This window comes from Mycteria americana, chromosome 2 (assembly GCF_035582795.1).
Source record: "Mycteria americana isolate JAX WOST 10 ecotype Jacksonville Zoo and Gardens chromosome 2, USCA_MyAme_1.0, whole genome shotgun sequence".
NCBI lineage: Eukaryota > Metazoa > Chordata > Aves > Ciconiiformes > Ciconiidae > Mycteria > Mycteria americana.
In genome coordinates this window covers 95,267,430-95,288,791 of record NC_134366.1, presented here as the reverse complement: position 1 = coordinate 95,288,791, position 21,362 = coordinate 95,267,430, and the positions used below count along the sequence as shown (strand labels likewise).

Sequence of the window (21,362 nt, the reverse complement as noted above, 5' to 3'; positions counted from 1 at the left end):
ACAGAAATCAAAGTCTGCCCTGCTTTTTCATGTGCAGACCTCCATCCATGCCAATAGGAACAAATTCTCCACAGGTAGAAATCGACTCTGAAGCTTGGTCAGCACGAGGGACCAGTTTCCATGGGCCACTGATCTACTGAACTGACCACCTCCACATGGAGGCCGAGGTGCAGCCACGTCTACAGTTCACCCCGGTGGTGGGCATTGCCACAGTGTCTAAATTATAAATACTCAGCAACTTCAGCGGTCTCCTGGGCAAGTAAAACCATACATCTGCATGGAGTCTGCAGAAGGATTGAGACCAGGAGCTCCAGAAAATCTCCACAATAGAGGTAATACTTCTGTAAGAAAGCCATGTAACCTGAAGCATTGCAAAGGGAAGGAGGGTGTGAAGGTAAAGTTGTGCCTCCCTCTGAGCACGTCCATAACCGAGGACTCGGAGCAGGTGGTTCATTAATTGGACCACGAGAAGGGTCCCTACCCTGTGATGTTTTGGCTGACAAGGCTGGAACACCACAAAGTAAACACAAATCAATTTATTTATTACAGGAATGATTATTGTGATGCACTTTACAACTACACAGCTTGTAAAGATTTATTACTATGATGTTAAGTGAAGTTAAGGTAACAAGCAGCACAGTATTAGATCTTGATATAATGGTCTAATAAATATTGCCTGAGCGCTGTTTAGGTCACAGCATTGCTACACAGTCTCTGAACACCCTAGTTATCTAACAAGACTCATCATTCCTTCGAGAAATTTTTTTAAAAGTCAGAAAGACAGGATTAGAAAAAAGGAGACAGGAAGGAAGTTCTGCTCTAAAATACCTCCATTTAAGAGTACCAGTGATATTTCCTGCAACGAGAAAGAATATTTTGATACTGTATTAGACTTCTTCAATCCAATTTTCTGTTAGTATAAACTAATAACAAGCAAAGATCAATAGCAAAACACTTTCATTTTATCCTAATTGTACTGAGCCAATTAGTATGTTACAGGCTGCATGAGATTTCCTGGATGCTGAGTAACAAACTTGAAGAAATAACTGACTGAGAAAACACAGATATACCGCAGTGGCTCAAGGTCCCATTCATAAACTAACACCATGACATTATAAAGAAAATGAACAGTAAAAGGGAAAAAAAAGTGTGGCAAGTTATTCTTCAACTATACATGGAATCAGGCTTTAGTCACGCTCAGAGAAACAGTTATTTGTTTGACATTGTATTATTAACAATATTGGATAGTGAGAAATTCAAATCAGATGGATTTTTTCCTTATATTCTTACTATGACCTTTCAGTGTTCATTATGCTTGGATGATGCATGAAATTCAAATCAACATTTCCCAAAAAGAGACTGTATTTGCTGAACGTGCTACGGCTTGTCTGCCTACCACTAGACTGTATTATCTGCTGTCTGTTCCATACTTATTGCTTTAAAAACAAATTAAATGCTCCATGGTTTTGGCCAAAAATGACAACCAGAAGGAATCTCTAGCATAACGGCTGTTTCAAACACAGCTTTTCCTGCTGCAAATCGTAAAAGTCTTCTCAGAAACCCAGGTCTCCTATTCAAAATGCCATGCTATTAATATTCAAGGGACCTGAGCTTGCAAGTGCCAAGTTCCCTGGGTACATAATAAAGCTAGATAAAGTTAGCATATTTGGTACATTTTCATACTTATTTTTACTTAGTTGTATGTTCTTTTGTCTAAGGAACTAGGCTGAAGATCCTGTAAGGATCATTTTCAGAATCAGTTAAGCTAAAAATCCAGTCTGAGGTTTATGTTTCAGGTAGTACCACAGAATGAGCCAGCATATCTTGATAAAGAAGACAAAAATCAGCAATACCATTTTCCTGGTAAAAACTATGTCCTTCAGATACAAAGCATTTATCTTGAACTCTTATAACATATTTAGCCTTGTCTGTATGCAATTGGTTCTGGGACTGTCTTCAGCTGCACTGTCTTAGGCAGGACAGTAATTAGGACTGTCCCACGGGTGTGTGGGAAAAACGCCTCATACTAACTCGCCTAAGGTCAATGTGGAACATTTTAGGATAGCACAGGGCAATTCACTGACACATAGGGAGCAACCTAATGGAAAACCAGAGTTGTAAAAATGTATCTACATCCAGATGCAGCTGGAACAGATTTGTCCTCAACTTTCACCCTTGTTTGTCCTCTCCACGGCTTTTTGATTGGACTCTTCTTGTGTTACGCTAGATTTCCAGCTTCTAAATGGACGAACTAATGGGAACACTGACGTGGCTTCCAGCTCGAGCGCCTCTACCCTCCATCCACAAGGATCTTTTACAGAAATCCCAACATTCATTTCTGGCTGACCTGAGTTCCCACACTCTGCTGTGGGCGCACACTGTAATGAGGCTTCACCTCTCAACTTAACTGATTACAAAGGCAAAATGCTTTGTTCCTACAGAAGACACACCAGCCCATTAGGAAGCTCATTTTCATGCATTCATTATTCCCTAGCAGGGAAAAAGACAGAAAGCTGGCCAGAAACGTGAATGATTGAGTGTGTCTGTATTGATGTTCTATGCTAAAGCCACTGTCTTTCCCACCATTTTTACTAGATTACATTGTCCCAAAAAAGATCTTTAAAAATTTAATATTATCAGTTATCTTTGATGATCTATAGAATCAGAATCAGGCCAGAGCATATAATCACGCATCTATACTAATAAAGAATTCAACAGATCAGAGAAAGGCCTGGGTAATCAGTCACTGACTCACACTTTAATTTCATTCTTAATGAAAGAAATCTTTCTACAGATGAACTTCGTCACAATAAATTCAATCTCTACTGCCAGACTCTCAAACCATTGGCTTTTGCAGACTCAGATTAGCTGCCAGGACCATAACTCCGTAATTGCACTCTGGGACATCTACTGGGATTGCAGTGTTGCAACATCCCTCATTATCTTTCCCAAGAACCTACCGAAAATAGAAACAAAAATGGAGAATATGCGCAGGCTATCATCACTACATTTGTAAAACACTTCCAGTGCTTTAAATTCTATTGGTGTTTTATGCAAAGCACAACCTACATTTCTAGTATTTTGTAAGCTGTGATGGTTGCTTTGAGGATATACTTAATCTGATGAAAATCAGTTTGACAGATGTTGTTTTGAAGATGCAGCATTCCTTTGTCTAGGCATCAGTAAACAAGAAAGTGAAAAAATATTACTTTCTGACAAAAACTGATTTTGTTTATACATATATGTGCTTTACAGCTATTTAATATACACATTTATTTGAAGTTAAATAATAACCACAGCCGATATTGTGTAAGGAATACAATGGTGTGTTTGCCAAGACTGCTTAGAGTGCGTGTCAATACTTTCAGAGAAAATCCTTATTTTATTATAACATATGGAGAAAAAGAACACATCTGTTAAGATCTGAGTGTTCAAAGAACCTACCCTGATTTTACATGTGTGATGCTGCGAAGAACTGCACCTGTTTAACATCAGACTCTCTACTGGCTTAATTTATCCTGATTGTATTAAAATAAAATAAAGATTTCTATTATTTCATAATACTTAGCTTAAATAAGATCTTTATCTGACATTGCAAGTAAATCACAAAGAAGATTGAATACTTGAAAAGATCATTAACTAGATGAAATGAGGCATTAATAATACTAAAATCTTATGCCTTCACCTTAGAGGGATTGGTTGAACTGAAGTCTGACAGACATACTGTAAAGACAAACACAGTGACATAGGAATTACTGCAAAATCTCCTACAGGCCACAGAACATACACAGGGCAGATGAGTATTTATCCAACTCCATTTAAAATAGAGAAACTGAATAAATTAGTTTTCTAAGTTAACAGGGAATTTTATAGTTATTAACTATATCTATATATCCAGTGTATGCCCATACACACGTGCAGAGGCTATGCATGTATACATATATAGATTACACAGATTCATAGCTGTTTAAGAGTGGTCCCAAATGCAGGCAAGAGAGCAGCACGTTCCCACAGCCACACGAGGGATGAACGCCTGCAGCCACTCTCCTGTTTGCAGTATCTGAACTGCCTACTGCACCTCTACCTGATGGGATGGATCTGAATCTGATGCTAGTTTCCAGGTTGAATTGCAGATCCGATCTGGAGGAAGGACTATGAGCACCACTCACAGTGCGATCCAAAACAAAAGCCTACGTTTAGAGTTGACTAACCAGGAAATAGAACCATGCATATGCATCATTCCTTTCCACATGAACTATAAAAGCTCCTGAAACGGAAAATGGGTCTTACTGCAGCCAGTTGGTGTAGAAGGCTAGTGCTCCATGTTCACTGGTGATCAGAAAAATCAAAACAACATGCTAAGACAAATAAAGAATGAGAAAAAGCAATGGCAAAAATAGTACCTCACAGTATACCTCATTTAAAATACTGTATTCAGTCCAGGAACACCATAAGTAAAGAATTAGAGCAGAAGTAAAAATGGAAAAAATAGCTGAGAGCGCATGGAGAACTTTCTACATGAGAAAAGCGCTAAGAACTGTTTGCATACAGTATACAAAAGAGTGAATATTGTTCCCATTTACCTTCTTTATAGTATAAGTAGAAAGTGACACTTGAAGAAAGTAGAAGACATACATTTAAAACTAATAATAGCAGATACCTTTAAAATACTGTAGAATTAAATGCAGAACCTCCTGGAAATAAGGCAACATCAATATCAAGAGTTCAGTGAGATTTAAAACCAGAATTAGACATTTGTATGATGCAAACCCATTCACATCAATTAGATTAGAAATGTGTAAAAGTTATATGAATGCTGATGCTCCAGGGCTCAAGTTATCCTTAAACTGATCAGGACTACAAAGAAACCTCTTCTATGCAGAGGTTAAACTTCGGTATGTCATTACCCTTTCTGCCTTCAATTAAATATTGTAAGAGATTATTTTCCCAATACATCCAATTCATCTACATACTGTAAATCAGGGTACAAGCACAGTCTCAAGATTCCCAATATGCCAACATTTAAAACAGGTTAGCCTACTTTAAAAAGGACAGAACTAGACAGATGCAAGGCTTTTGTTAGAACATTTTTTGTCAAAATAGGTAAAAATATGTTAAATACTTAAAAACTACATGAAACTAATCTTCTAAACAAGAATGATTCATATTTGTCTTTTCATACTCATGGGAATTAATCATGTCTTATCACTGGCGATTACCTTTTCCTGTTTAAGTGTGCCTGGCAAACAGACATATGAAATATAGACTAATAGCATGACGTGTTTTTCAAAGACTTAGGAACCACAAATCATGTCATAATTTTTAACTACCAAAGAGTAACAGTGGAGTTTGTAATTTGGGGTTTCCTTCCTTTAATCAGATCATCCAGTAGCATGTACTGCGACTCATAGTTGGCCTCTAGCTGTGGAAAGCAAAGGAGAAATGGATGCGACAGGCTGCAACCTGAAGAGGCACCTACGCAGAATCCGGAGCTGCACCCAACTCCCTGAACCACCGGGCAAAGGCAGCGTGCAGACAGCGCGCATTTCACCCCTCCAGCACCCCAAAACAGCAGGGACTTGAAAAACGAGCAGAACCTTCTACTGAGCAGCTTGCCCTTTATTTCCTTGCTCATTTCCACATAAACTTATCATTCACTCTCATTAACAAGTTGCTTAGGCAAACAAAATGAAAAACTTATATGAAATAGTATGACCTGCAGTTACCCATTGATCCCCCAACTGTTGCCTAATTAGAGCAAGTTTTGCTATTTTGTGCCTTGTCCTGGCATGGTATTCACTCCATGAACAGAAAGTTCTCCAAATATTCTAAGCAGAATTTCATCTTCAGTCAACAGAACTTCAGACTTTAATCCTGCCCTTATCTTTTTGGAATTAAAAGCATTTTGGCCAGTTGTTCAAACCATCCAGCTTAATCTTCAAGGTTGCTTAGGAATTCATATTTTCTGGTTATGAAACATGAAAGCTAACTAGTCTTGGTTTCAGCCTAATGCCTCTTTAAAGATGTCCAGATACTTCTTTATAGGGGGTGCTTATTTGAATTTACATAGTTGCCTTTGATTTTGGCATTGTCTGGGAAAGTAAATTCCAAGATGATTAAAAACACATTTCTCAGCAATAGAGTAAAAGTAACAAGCACACTGCTCATCAGCTTGCCTGAAATACTTTCCCATTGGTTATAATACATTTAGGTTATTAATTTTCTGGACAGAAAAGTAATAATTAGTCTGACTGACTACCAGAGGGAAACACTCTAGCTGATTGCACGGGGACATAACAGTGTCTGATATTCTATGATAATTTATCCTGTTGAGGTCATTTATTTATCTGCCATAGCTTTCAAACCTTTAAGATCACCCACAGGATGGCACTGTTGAACCTCTGAGTATATTATACAGTAAGTAGGGAACAACCTCAAAGAAATCCAGGTGCTGTGGCAAATACTAAAACAAGTAAAAAGCAATACTTCCCCTTGATGCGAAATCTTGATGAAATGCAGTACATATGTACCCCCTCACACAAACTCATATACATACTTACAGACACTATATTTGGAAAACAGTTTTCTTGTGCCCCTGTATTAGTCTGTGCCCCGATATACCCCATGAGATAGCTTCCACTCTGCTAAACTGCTCCTCTTCCTATGCAGGCAAAATTAATGTGTTTGAAGGAAGAACTCAATGCCCTATCAGGAAATTTTAATGACTATTTGTTTTGCTATTCACATACAAGCAAATTGGGTGTCCTGATCTTTTAATGAGGTGGTAAATCACTGGCCATTATATTTAATAGCAACTGATTGACATTCATTGTTCTTACATTCACTGTCAACGTATTGCAGCATATGGCCTGATTAATCTCACCAGCCTCTCATTCATCTTTGTTTTTAGTGCCTGTGTTAGCCATAAAAGAAAATTATTTAAGAAAGATATCCACCATCTCTTATCTATATTGCTGTACATGACATTGCTATCAGAGAGTAAATTTCTCTTTCATGCCTTCTTCTGATCACAAAATGAAGATTTAAGTATTTCACCTTTTCTATAGACTCAGAGGATTTAGAAATAGTCTGTAATTCTCCAACTGCTGGTTCATTTATTAGGGTTCAACCCTGTTATCACAGTATCTACATTAGCCCTTAGTGAACATCAATGACAAACTTCTCATAGGCAGCGACTGCAGCATTAGCCTACTTAATATCTGTAGCCACTTAACTGTGGAAAGATGAGAGCTACGAAGACTGACATAAAGCAAGCAGTACTTAAATAGTGATACAACTCAAACGAAGCTCTAAAATAAGGAGTGCAGTAGGGTAGACTTTAAGCATTTGCAAAATGGCCAGCAAAGACCATGGTGCAAAGGGGAGAGAGGACTAAGTCTTCCACGTATTAGTCAAGTGCTGAAGTGTATCCCCATGCACGTTCCCATGACAGTAACACACTTCCATACTGAGAACATCACGACCATGGGCCTGCACTGCCGCGTCCCAGCTAGAGACACACATTTGCCAGTTGCGGCACTGCTGTAGCTCCTCCATCTTCCAGCAGACGAAAAGATGGAGCGGAACTGGAAAACTGGCATGACACTGTACTAGGCATACACAATGTCAGTGCAATGAAGGAGACACAGAAGGTAGAAGCTAATGAGAAGGTGAAAATCTCCTCCTGCCCAGGTGAATCTGTGTTTGTCTCAGACACACACACCTGTGTCCCAGAACTTCCCAACCCTTCCTGTTAGAGTTCATACCTGAATCTGGCTTTCTGATCTCTCAAGCCATTAACTATTCAGTAGATGTGCACCTTTCACTCTCCTACTTTGAACAATTGCAATATTGTTTCTTATTACCCCAAACTACACTGCAGACACAAAGTCAAATGTGCATGCATGTGTCTGCACGTGCATAAACACTACATCACCTTCCACAGCCACAGCAGTGAGGAGTCTTCTCAACCCAATTTTACACCATGCATTCTGCATGGTTTCCATTCTGCAGTTGCACCCTACTGGTATGTGGAGCTCTCCAAAGCAAATGCCAACTACAATTAGCAATTTTTTCACTTCTGTGGCTGTTCACAGCCCTGCCCACAGCAGAATGGACCATGATGAAGTTCTTGCCCATGTCAATGGGCCATTCCTGGGAAAGCTCTGAGCGCAATAAAGGGCATTGTGGATGGTCATGAAGACACTCTGGTAGCATCAGATCCCATGTTGAAGATGGTATGAGCTGGCTGTATTGGCCAGGAACTTGCTTTAGTTCAAACCCTGCCAAAGTTAGACACAATTCTCCCTATTCTCCAGTGGCAAGTGGCATTTCTAGAGGCATAAATCTTGTCATAGAAACAAGAGACCAGTAAATCCTGGAACCTCGAATTCCTCTTAATTCAGACATAGAAAACAAAGAAAACATTATTTCAGTATGCAATCTTCTATTTAGAGCTCATAAAGGAGCAACAGAAGACAGAATTAAAAAAAGTTTTCAACTTAACAGCTTACTTTTTATAGTAGGAAACCACCAAACCTAATGAACTTAGCCCAGCTAGGTTTTTAATGTCACAAAAGACAAGGAACAAAGTTCTCTAAAAGGTATTCAGACAAGGGTACATCTTTGTTTAAATGAACTTGGAGAAATGTAATTTCTCCACAGAGAAATCGACCTCCGTTGACCTGAGAGAAAGCAACCACTTCATTCTTCTACTACCATTACTACGTCTGCTGCTGAGCTGTGGCGGTCGGAAAGGCAACATCTTCATTTTCCATCTAGAAACATCCAGTCACCTGAATACAATCAGAACAGGCTGTTTCTTCCTTCCATATGTATCTTAAGGGTTTAATCCAGAAGGCCAACATCAGATATTACTACAATCATCTGCAAAACTTCCACTAATGTCAATGGGACTGGAACTTACACAAGAAAATACACAGAAAATGACCTTGAAGAAATCAATAGCAATGGGATTCAAAGCATTACAATCTGAAGGATTTCAAGAGTTCTTAGATGGTAAGCTTTCACTCAGCTTGAAATAAATGTCTAGCTTTTTAAAGTGATAATAAAAGCCGTGACAATGCAAATGTGTAACAGATCAATGTGCTGTTAAATCTGAATATAGTTCTATAGTAGTACCCATTCATTTCAATGGGATGTAGAAATCTTAAAGCAACTACAAACTCCTGAGTGTCAATACCACTAGTGATTTTTCTGTTAATCTAACAAAAACGACTGCTAATTTTCTAGTTCAGTCTGTTAGATCTGTCACGTCCTTGTGCTTCATGTGTTTGAATGGCTTTTAATTGCTTTAATAATAGCTAAAGCAGTTCAGTTCCTTAAAGAAGTACTATAGCACCTGCAAGACTGCAGCTAACCACTTGGCAACGTTACCTTCTACCATACAGAACAGGGTTAGATTACGTTTTTTCTGTTTGTGATGCACACGTAGCTTTGCTTGTTCACTTTGGTTCTACAGGACAAATAGATCAGTCTGTCTGAGGAACAAAAACAAAACAAGCATGCACAGTCTCAGCTGAGTTTACATTTATTAAACAGCAGCAATACTGTTCGTACTTTATACTGGTAGTTTGTACTATTATTTTATACTGGTCATTTCCATACAGAGCACAACAGAAAAGAAAAAAAGACACTAAAAATGACTCATTTGACTTTATCTGCTACCTGGTGGCACAGTCCTGGCTAGAGTGCTGTCTAAAGTTATGTTTCTGTAGTTCTAGCTGAAGGGTGTCCTCAGCAAGAACACAGTTTTTCCAAAACATCTGCCTAGTGGTAGTACCTCTGGCCACTGTCTGGATGTTATAACAAGTGACAATATAATAATGGGAGTTGACTTAAGAAATCATTAGCCTACTCACCTTTGAAATCAGGGACAATGGGCATAAGTAAAATGTACTTATTTCAAAATTAAAGTGTACCTATCTAAGGATCAATTTAGGTTAGATTAGCAAAAAAAATTTTTTTCTAAAGATTCCTCGATTCCTCTGTATGCTTCAAAAAGCCATTTCTGTCATCCTGTGTGTACTTGAACATATAAACATTTTAATTAATAGCTTTTTATTTGCTAATGAACCAGGATATACCTTTTCTAGAAGTCTATTAACATGCAGAGATCTCTCCTGATTCAGTAGGTCATTTTTACTCTATGTAGTTCAACACAGTAATGGAGTCCCAGTACATCAGGGTGAAAATTAATGAAAATGTATGACACCGCAATCAGATTTTCAAACAATTACAAAATGGAAATAGTAACTGTCACAATAAGTACACCTTCTATAACACACACAACCAGGTGTGCACATTTGTAAATGCTATATTGCATGACCTTTCATAATGAGGTATGACTTACTGACAGCTTATTCTTTTCAAATTTTCACATTTTGAAGCAGCATTTTGTAAATACGAGACATTTCCACTACAAAAAGAAAAAAAAGTATTTCCCATTATTTATCTTTTGTTTCCATTCAATTTTCTTATTTCCCTTCCCACCATTAAGACTCCCCAAATCCTCTGGGACGTACAGCTAAACATCTGTGTAATGCTGACTCTTCATTTTAAGAATTCAGTATAAAACGCATCCCCATTTAATTGTCATTACAAAAGCAAGTGGTTAGAGGGAGCTCAAGATATGCAGGAGCAGGAACCACAGGAAATTTTTTAATAGTACTTTTTGGCAGAGGGTACATGGGAGGTAGTGATCCTGTCCTTCTCTCCATCCCCTCCACCTCTAGTTACCACTAACAGCCTCTTAGCCCCCAAGGGCTAACTCCCAAACCAACAATTTTTTTAGTTGTTTTTAATAACAACACATTAACTGTGCACAAGGGCAAGTTAATCACCAAATTGTTTATTTTCTAAGGAGTGATGACTTTGGATAACATATCTCCAAAGCTGGTGTTTTCCTGAGAAACCATTTCTGTAACTTACAGCATAATCACTTCACATGTAAACAGAGACAATCAAGAACTTGGAACAACCAAACTTTGCTGCAGGCTGGCGTGTAAGATGATGCACTGCCTGATTCAGCTGAACTCTTCCGAATTCACATGATCTTAGAAGCAGCTGAAAACCTCTGCAACAAGAAGTCCTAAGAACATTTTAGAGGAACTGCACCATTTTGGATCATAACTTTCTTCTTTTTTTATCAAAGACTTAGGGAGAAAATTAAAGATATACCAGCCTGAGATTGCTGTATCAAGAACACCAAGAAAGGATTCAAATGGTTAACCTGCTCGCATCAGGAAAACATACCATGAAAAGAGTGTGAACAGTGAGAGACAGAGACAGTAGAAATAATACTGATAGAAACACATGTATCTGAGAAAGGTCTCACACCCCATTAAGGCTCTAAATTCCAGTTTGATACAGATAAATCTTAAAAATTTGGCACTGAAAAAAAAATCTAAGGTTTCATTTAATTGAAAATTAGAGATATTATTTGAACTTGTTATTCAGATGAGACAAAAATTCTGAAACATAAAATAGTGAAGATCAATGGAAAGCAACAACGCTAGATGTAACGATAATGTATTTTGGGAAATGGTGTCTATCTGTGGTCACTTCTCCTCAGTCTCATAGTGATTCCCAGAGCACCTACGACATGGTATGTGCAAATCAAGTAGTGAAGCCAGACTACAATTCAGGCTGCTCCCAGACACATAATGCTGGGGTCCAATGAATATCTACTTTCTGATGGGGGCTGAAAAAAAACAGGTGGATTACTACAAGTTTTTTTGTCACAACCTGATACTTATGTTTAAGAACCCACAATAAGAACACAAGAAGCCAAATTTATACCCGATACATTTACTGCTTTTACTTGTATTCACTTATAATGATAATCCCCCTTTCACATTATTTCCTGAGATGACATTTGATAAAGTGGTATCTGCAAACTTTTAACCAGCAAACAAGTTTGCACACTCCTTTCATGTCAAATACCTACCCATTTGTTTTGAGTTTATCACCACAAAAAAAAGCAAAAAGGCCAGGTGTAAAGAGAACATCCTTAATTTATCAAAAGGCCAAACCATTTTCTAATTTTCATCCTCTATATTTATGGCAGAATTTTGTATTAACTAATGTGGCACTCTTATTATTAACCTGCACTTTCAAGAGAGAAGACAGACCTCTGGTGTATACTTGCTTGGAATACTTGCCGCTATGACATTAAAATTGACAGAAGGGTATTGGGCTCCTGTCATATTTATTTAAAATCTTTATAGAGAAGCTGCCCATGGAGACATACCCTAGGCGCCCAGATGACAGCAATGCTATTGCTGCAACATAATGGCCAGCTGCAAACTGAAGTTTAATTTCATTTTTGTCTATCAGAGGGATCTCTTCTAGCTACTTCCAGTTGCAAAGAAAGAGAAATTTCCACAAGTTTTACAGCAGCGATCCTCATTCATTACTGTAACACATCAAGGGAAGTAGAAAGTAAAAAACTGCGCTGGAGGTTTAAATGAAAAAAGCAAGCTTTGTCATGAAGCGCTGCTGTGAAGAACGGTAACGTTTCCTGATGCAACACGGAGAGGATAATAGCACAATCCACAGTTCTGAAAAAACACGGTGCAATCATGCTACTTGATCTGTGAGTGAAAGTAAGAGGACAAGGACAGACAGCTCAAGAATTTTGTGAGTACTGGGCAGAAGTACAGCAGGAGAGGAAACTGTAGAGGAGGGAATGGATGGGGAAAAGGAGAGGAAAAAAACAGGAAGGAAAAAAGGGGATCCTCTCCTTTCACAGTACTACTGAATAAGTATCAGGAAAAATTTCCTAAAACACAGTGGAAGTATATAAGCTCTTGTGATAGGCCTAGATGACAGGGCAGAAGAGACATCCAGGGACGTGCTTCATGTTACAAGAGCTAGGTATCTTGTTTTGTAGACAATAGTAATATTAGAGAAAGCATATGAAAAGACAATGCAAAAATGCCATTGATTTGCCCATGAAGTGCTTTGATATAGATGCTGCAGTGTATCAATAACAGGCATGTTGCCATGGGCTTACTGCCTCATCCAGACAAAGAGTTCAGCTATGACCTTGTTAAGCGTACAAAGGGAGACAAATGGTGCACAAATATTCTCTCTACTCCCCCTTTTCTGTGTGGGTGGGCTAACTACAGTCGCATATATGCAATCCCCCCAACACATTTTATTGATATCACATGGAGAAATGATCCAAGTGTTTTGTAGCCTATGCAGAGACAAGAAGCACTCTCATTCTCTTGAAAGAGAGCACCAAAAGACAGATTTGCAGCCCCTATGAAAAGCACTGATAAACCATCAGCAGTAATGAACCACCAGGCATCTACGTATGAGTTCTGCTACCTCTGCTATTTCCGGAACCCTGGTTTCCATATAGACCATTGGAGATCCTCAACCTTTTAGGAATCAAAAGGTTATGACTTGAGCATTTGAAATAAGAAGCCCACAACTGTCCACAGCAGAAGAAAAACGCATGGGAAATTGCCCAGTCTCTGTATCTGCTCTGTGCTGGCATGGTATAACCATGATGTGTGACAGAAATGATACACCTAGCATTGTGTCAAAGGGGGAGCTACGATATGGAAGTAACAGAAGTCATGCTGATTTTAGTCTGCATTGGCTTTGCAGAGCTTCAAGTCACAGCAGGGTGTTAACGCAGAGTGGTTACAGAATGGTTAACGCAGAAAGGAAACACTACAGAAAACATGAGCTAAGCCAACTCACTATTAAGAAAGTCCACCCTGAGGTAACTCCTGTCTGTCTTTCTCTAGGTCTCACAGACTGGCAAGCAGCCTTTTGTAACATTCTCATCAAGCAATCAATGTTCAGAAAGTCTCATTTTGCTTTCACTTAGTGTCATCTCACTGTCACTCTTGGCATATGAAGCAATTCGATCAGCTGTTACCATTTCTTTTAGGTACGGTAATCTTGAGGAACAAATTAATTAAAAACTTAAACCAGGCTGACAGGTGTGACTATTCAGTGGTGGTTTTTTAATGGAAATGCATATTTAGAACTTCAGAAAGGCTTCTAATTATTTCAGGTAGGTCAGGTTTTGGATCAGATCAAAATATTAACATAGCAATATGAAGGTGTAATTTGGTGGTGTTTGTGTCCTTGGAAAATCTAAGGAAAACCTATTCAGTATCTCAGCTATTGTGCACATAATGCAACAGTTTCAAAAGCAGTTTGTAAACTTGAAGTCTGGGCATTTTCATTAATATACCCTGCTGCAATTTCCAAAGGGGATAGGCATTCACAACTTCACTTGATTTAAACAGCAACACTGTACCTCCAAAAATCAAGTGAAGAGTATCAAGTAGGGTACTTGCACTTGAGAAACCACTTCTGAATTTTCAGTAGAATGTGTAACTTAGCCTGCATAAGCACTGTCAAAGAAGCATGACAAAAGGGAAACATCTGATATAATCCTTGGGGAAAATGTGAGAAGAATTTGAGCATGAATGCACAGATTAAGCAGGATAGAGCAAGAGAGCTGGTTGTCCACCACATCATACATGATCTTGGTTCTTAGTCTATATAGTCTAGTTTTCAATAGCTAACCAATATTTTTCTATAAACAATTTGGTTGCAAGGAAATACAATATTGTGCAAAATGTGGACTTGACAGCCCAAAAGATCATAGTCCTTTTAAGTACAGAACAGGCATTGCAAGCAGAGGCCAACTCAAATACCACTGCTAACGTGACCTTGTCCCTGGACCTGCGCTTCAGTATCTTCCCTAGTGGTTTATCTGACTGCAGCTTAGGCTCTGTTAGCAGTGCCTATAAACAGATGCCAGGCCACAGATAACACTCCCATCACGCCAGTGATGCACTGGTTCAGTGCTCAGGGCAGGCTGTCTCTAGAGGTTCAAATGCCCGTGGCAGCTTGCAGCATGTTTCACTCTGAAGATCACTGGCTGCTTCTTCCTTTGTGGAGCATGTCACTGCATATATATATATATATATATATTTTGCACACGAAACACTCATCTGACACTGCCAGTCTGTTGATCAGAACTCAGATCAGACAGTCTGGACCAGTAAAGTTGTAGAGAGAATGAAGAGGTGGTTCCTCGTTGTCCCACCAACCCAATTTGCAACATTTGGGGATGCCTGCATGAGGTGTCACTCTGAAAAGGCGAGGTGGCTCTCCTGGATCATCCAGTCTCTATTATGTGCTGCTTGGGTGGCTCCTCCTGGACAGTGGCACAAAGGACAAGTGCTTCCTCTAAGACCACTCTTACTAAAGGTCTGTCACTACACTTTGGATTGATTTAAAATTGCTGTCTTGGATTATACCACTCCTTTAAGTCCCTGAAGTCTGCTCAGAGTATTGGAAATACTCATTCCCAACCTATTCCCTGGACATACTATTTACAGCATTCATGAAACAAAACTGTCTTCAATGATTCTGCTTATTTTTGAGAACTACAACAGCCAAGTCTAAAAGACAAACAACACTGAAAGAACTAATAAAACAAATTACAGAACTGTAATTATAGAGCAGTCCACAACAGAACCACAGAATGGGCTAAGGCTGGCAGGGACCTCTGAAGGTCATCTGGTCCAAGCCCCTGCTGAAGCAGGGCCACCTGCAGCAGGCTGCCCAGGACCACATCCAGACAGCTTTTGAATATCTCCAAGGATTGAGACTCCACAACCTCTCTGCACAGCCTGTGCCAGTGCTCGATCACCCTCACAGAAAAAAAGAAAGAAAAAAAAAAATTGGTTCCTGATGTTCAGAGGGAACCTCCTGTCTTTCAGTTTGTGCCCGTTGCCTCTGGTCCTGCCGCTGAGCACCACTGAAAAGAGCCTGAATTAAAAATTTTTGTCCATGACAGGTTATCCTTATGTTTACAGAACAGTCCAGATGTTTAGACCTTATTATCTGAAGAAAAAACACTAAGGTAACCTCAGGCTTTCTACTTTTCTGTGTACTCAGGCCTATTAATCCAATGCAAAAAAAAATTCCAATGCATAGCTGGACAGCTATTCCTGTGCTGTACCTAGGCAGCATTAGTTCGTGCGCTGCAGACGACTTTCTCTGAGAGCTTCATCCAAGATAATGTCTGTCTTGGTGAGAATGAATCCGTCATCCACAGCAAGAAGTACTCTCTGAGATGCTGAACTGTTTGCTTGCAACACACAGATGATAATCTCACATGTTCTATATTACTATCCTCTGAATTTCAAAAAACGCAAGAAAAATTACCTCTGTTTCTCCCAAATACCTTAAGATCAGTAGAATGATTAGCTAAGGGTTGTCTTCTGGGATCAACTGGTTCTTGGAATTCATCAACTAAGGGAAGATAAATGCAAAAAAGATAAAGACCTTGAAGAGATGTACAACAGAAGTCACAGGGTGGGACTCACATGACATTACTCACTGACACACCTCTAGATACAGAAGTCAGAGCATATTACCTCTTAACTTTTCAAAAATTCATCCTGATACTTCTTGAAATATTCATGCATGACTGACAGCAGAACTGAGACAGTTCCCACCAGGACTTGACTTCTTCCACAGCAACAAGGTTGCCTACCCTCTGCAGGTAGAAGAAATCTCTATCACAGAAAGTGCTGATCCCCTGGAAAATGGGGATGTAGCCCAGCTGTTTGAATAACTAGCATCAAGGGAAGGTAAGTAATTCTGCCATACTGAGAGTGGAAGCAACTTTAAGAAGCAGTAGCATTGCCACAGCTTATAGGAGAGTCTTAACTGCTGCTTCGTTGCCAAGAACATTCCCTCCAGCATTTTTGAGTGTGGCAAAAAAACATGAGGTCTTGACGTGACAGCATTGTTCCCATGATGGCCTAAGGACACAGGCAAGGCAAGATGTGTAGGCATCTTCAGGTATGAAACGTAAGTCTGAATATTTCAAATATATAAAGGTCCACAAGCCCAAAAGCTCATCTAAATTTCCAGCTATGTTAGGAGGTCTAATGAGATACACCATCTGTGCTTGTAGATAAAGCATTTGTGCTTGCATGTATCTGCTACGCATGTGCTAAGGCAGAGCAAATACAGTTCACCCTGTACAAGATTCCTCAAAGCTTCATGGGCCAAATGGGACTGTCCTGCAATTTCAGCAGACATCAATATCCCCAAAAAACAACACATAAAACACCAGCTATGCTTTATCATCATTGCTTCTATGTGTTGTCCCTACTATACACTGTTACAGAGGAAAATGCCAGGAGATCTGAGTGCAGAAAATATGAGCTTCACAGGCCAGGCAGGAACAGATGAAGACAAAAGATTGGGATTTGTGAAAGAGAGGTAAAGACACATGAAGCTAAAGTGGAGAGAAACCTAACAAAGAGCGCTAAGTGATGAAATACACACTATAGCCGATGAGGCTGAAGAAGAGATCAGACTAAGTTTTACAACTAATACACCACATTTCTCTCCTGGAGTCTTGGTGAACAGCAAGCTGAACATGAGCCAGCCAGTCTTCCCTGGCAGCATGTAAAGCCGGCAGTATTTTTTCATGGAGATTATCCCTCTCTAGTGAGCTGACCGCTCACTAGACCACATCTGCAATACTGCATCCAGTTCTGGGCCCCCAACATAAGCCATCAATAAAGTGGAGTGAGCTCAGTGAGGGCCATCAGGATCCTCAGGGTGTTGGACCACTTACCCTGTGAGGAAAGGCTCAGGGAACTGGGTTTGTTCAGCCTGCAGGAACGAAGGCTTTGGGGAAACCTAACAGCAGCCTGCCAATGCCTACAAGGAAGTTATCAAGAAGACAGAGCCAGGCTCTAAACAGTGGTGCATGGTTGCAGGACGAGAGACAACGGGGGCAAGTTGAAACAAGGGAGGTTCAGATTGGCTGTGAAGAGAAACTTACCATGAGGACAGTCGAGCAGTAGATCACGTTGCTCATAGGGACTGTGTAGCCTCCATCTTTGGAGGTTTTCAAGACCTGGCTGAATAAAGCCTTGAGTATTCATTCTGGTCTGACTTTGTAGTTAATCCTGCTTTGAGCCTAGACTAGATATCTCTTGAGGTCCTCTCCAACCTTAATTACCCTATGATCCAGAGCCTGGACTGTGTTCATAAGGTGCTATGGTTCATAAAGAAGCTTAGAAGCATGCTACTTAAAACCAGGCAATCTGCACCAGGCAATTTGTTTCTAACAGTGACCAATAGCAAACCTTTAGCAAAAGTGCTAATGACTAAAGAAAGTATGCAGTGATCACCTCCCTGCTATTCATCACATCAACAGCTCTTTGTCTTCATCTATTCCCATCCAGCTTGGCAATCAGTTGAGAGATTTCTGAAGTCTCACCATTGCCTTTGCTGTCAGCATACATCTGAAATCACCTCCAAAATTAACTTACACTCCCATCTAGCATGTATCCAGGTAGAAAACAAAATTCTGCTAATGGTATGTACGTTGTTTAAAATGAAAGAGGCTGTGAAACTGATAGAAGAGTGGGATGAAGGTGCATATGAACTGGATGTTACTTAATGGGACTTTAGATGATTCTATTCAGTTCGTCTACTAAAACATCTAATAAACAGAATTCACAAATTGCATTGAATGCTCAACTCATTTCTTTTATACTTTACCCTCATATAACTCTGTCTTTCTTCAGCAAACAGAACAGACCTCTGATGGTGATTATGCAGAAGGAGATCCCCTTGTTGTAACAGTTCTAAAGGGTTTAGCAAATAAGCTAGGGAATGCTCAAGAGAGAAAACATCTAGGGCTAAGGGAGTCCAGTGATTTCCCGGAGAATGTGCCAAAGCTATACTTAGCAAATCACATAACCAAACTTTTCACAGACTATAGTTTTTCTTTTTTTTTTTTTTCTTTTTCTGGTGTCCAACTCAAGATCCTTGATTCAAAGAAAGAATGGCCAATGCACATAAAGGCAACAGGAGCTACGGTTGGAAGATACAAAAAGCTACATGCAAGCTAAGTATTCTAATATGGCTGGGTCTTAGGGTCAAGCTGGCCAGCCAGTTAATTGTACTCTCTGCACTTTAACATTAAAACTGGGCCTCCTCATACCTTAAGAATGTTTTAAAAATAAACTGATGCTGGAAGCACCACTTATAAGCACCATGAAAAAGCCCACAAGGAAATTATTCAGAGACTGCTGTGAAAAAAGATCTTTAAAGTGTAATAAATAGGAACTAGAGCCACAGGAAATTCAATGGGGATTATAAAAGGCTGAGTGAGTAGCTGCTTAATGGCATAAATTCTGTGAAATAAAGCAAGTTCTGAAGAAAACTTGGAGAGCTGATCATGGAACTAAAGTCTTTCAGTGAATATATAGATGGGAACAGATTTAACCCTAATTCTTAGTTTTGGGGGTTTTGTGGGTTTTTTGTTTGTTTGTTTGAAGCCTTACCATTACTTTAAGACAACTTTTGCACATATGAAGCTTCTGACTGGTATCATTTAAGTGTGATGGTCTAATAATTAAGAGAAGTTAAGTCTGAAACAGTTGTTATTAAATTCACAAACATGTCTGAAAGAACAGACAGGTTTTCCACAGCCCCTGCTGCTTTTAGAAGAAACCACCAAACCAAAGCTCAATGAAGGTTAAGTAGGTTTTTTTTTTTTTTAAGCTTAGTTTAACCTAGTGATATTATTTGGGCTGAAATCTTTCCTGCAGCAGGGTAAGGAAAAGGAAGACAGCTTTTTTTGTTCTTCTGAAGATTAGTTTCACAAGGGGTGCAGGGTTGCACATAGCTCATTAGGCGGTAAGCCTGCACAGGACGAAACCTTCTGCAAGTTTGCTTTTAAAAAGCAAAGTGGGAAAACAGATCTCATCACACAGCATCATCCTGACCGTCACACTGATGAAGATTCGTAGATTGCTATATTCACCGAGAATATTTGTTACTTAAGCCAGAAGGGTAAGTGATAGTAGTAATGAGCTGTCACCCTCTGCGCCGGCCAGCACTGCATGAGGTAAGGACACTCTGCTAGTATCTTGTGTCTAGTTCCTGGCCACAAAGGAGCAGCAGAATTAGAAGCAAATATGCTTTTGTGCACTCCCTTCTGTTTCTCAGGTTGAATCCCTTCTGCCATTCCACTTTGAATCTTGATTTTGATCTCCTCCTTCCTCTCCCCCTTTCTACCTAGCTCCTTATTAATCTCACCAGGCCTCTCGCTCAGTTTTCTGCTCTGTCTACTGCAGTCCAGGTCTCTCTCTCACACTTAGACAACTCCACCTTCCCATTATCTTTTCAGACAATTACAATCTTTTCTTCCAATAGCCTGCTCCTACTCCCTGAACCTCCCTTCTTTGTCCTAGAAAGATACTCATCCCCTCAAGATCTTTAATTCTTCCCCTTATTATCTAGGTCTGATAAATTACTGCTTGGAGACGTTAGTCCCTGGATATTTCTACAGTCAGGATCCTCCGCTGATTTAGTTCTTGTTGCAGGATCAAAAAGGAACTTCAGGAAGCAGAACATTTCCCTGCTGCCACTAACCAGTACCACTGCAGAGCTGACGGCAGATTGCAAAGAGAGAGAGAGAGAGAAAAAAAGCAATTCTTCAGGAAAGAAACAAATGCCTATGTATATTTAAGTGTCAACTTAACTAGAAAGTTTTGCTAAAAATCTTTCTGGTACTGTTGTGCAGTTTTGGCCGCTGTCAGAAGGCAAGAGCTGATAAACGTTATGTCACTTCTTCAGAAAAACTAAACAACTGGTGGAACAAAGCAAAGATAAGAAATTGGTGGCAGCAGTAAAGACAGCTGCCTACAAAGACAGCACTTAATCCAGATTGGTGCCTGAAGTCTTACCTTCCTGAGAAACCATTGTCTTTTCTATTTCAAAGCCAGTCTCACAGCAGTGTTTGGCAAGCTTCTTTTAATTTTGGAGAGAACTGACTGCATTCTGTGACTGCCTAAAAGGTAGTGCCTAATTACACTAGTTTGAAGCGATAACAATAAAACTTTGATGATTCATACAATTGGTTCCAAGTTTATCTATGCCAGTTGCCAAGCAGTTCTTTTCAGTCTTCGCTTTGATCAGAGAAAGTGACCTTGCTGTCCTTTTAATACCAACTGTAAAATAAGCTTGCAATTAGTTCTTTAAAGTTCAAGTGATTCTAATGAAATCTCTTATGACCAAAAATGCAAATTAATGCTTTAGTTCTACATCTTGATAGTTTAGGGAATTTGGATTGTTCTCTGTCCCAAATACACTAGAGTAGGGAAAAAAATATTAACATGACCAAAAACATTGGGATAAACATACTAACATGTTGCTGGAACTAGCAATATTTTTATGCCTATGTTAATTAGCAAAGATTATGAAACAAGAGTACAACAGTTTTTTAAAGCATTTGATGGAAAGACCACAAAAACTTGCGT

General features: G+C 39.4%; 1 protein-coding gene across 3 annotated transcripts in view; it reads right to left on the bottom strand.

Moving 5' to 3' along the window:
* The window catches only part of DAP (death associated protein), a 55,353-nt gene that overhangs the window by 6,676 nt on the left and 27,315 nt on the right, over positions 1-21,362 (bottom strand). Inside the window, exons 3-6 of one of the 3 annotated variants that reach the window (XM_075494026.1) lie at positions 16,231-16,317; positions 3,686-3,723; positions 3,070-3,172; positions 2,861-2,956 (exon numbers count right to left, since the gene is read on the bottom strand). The exons of the other annotated variants lie outside the window; for them this stretch is intronic. Coding sequence (XP_075350141.1) covers positions 3,074-3,172; positions 3,686-3,723; positions 16,231-16,317 — 224 coding nt within the window. The 3' untranslated portion in view covers positions 2,861-2,956; positions 3,070-3,073. Of the gene's footprint in view, positions 1-2,860; positions 2,957-3,069; positions 3,173-3,685; positions 3,724-16,230; positions 16,318-21,362 lie in introns of those variants that run through there. 3 annotated transcript variants of the gene reach the window in all.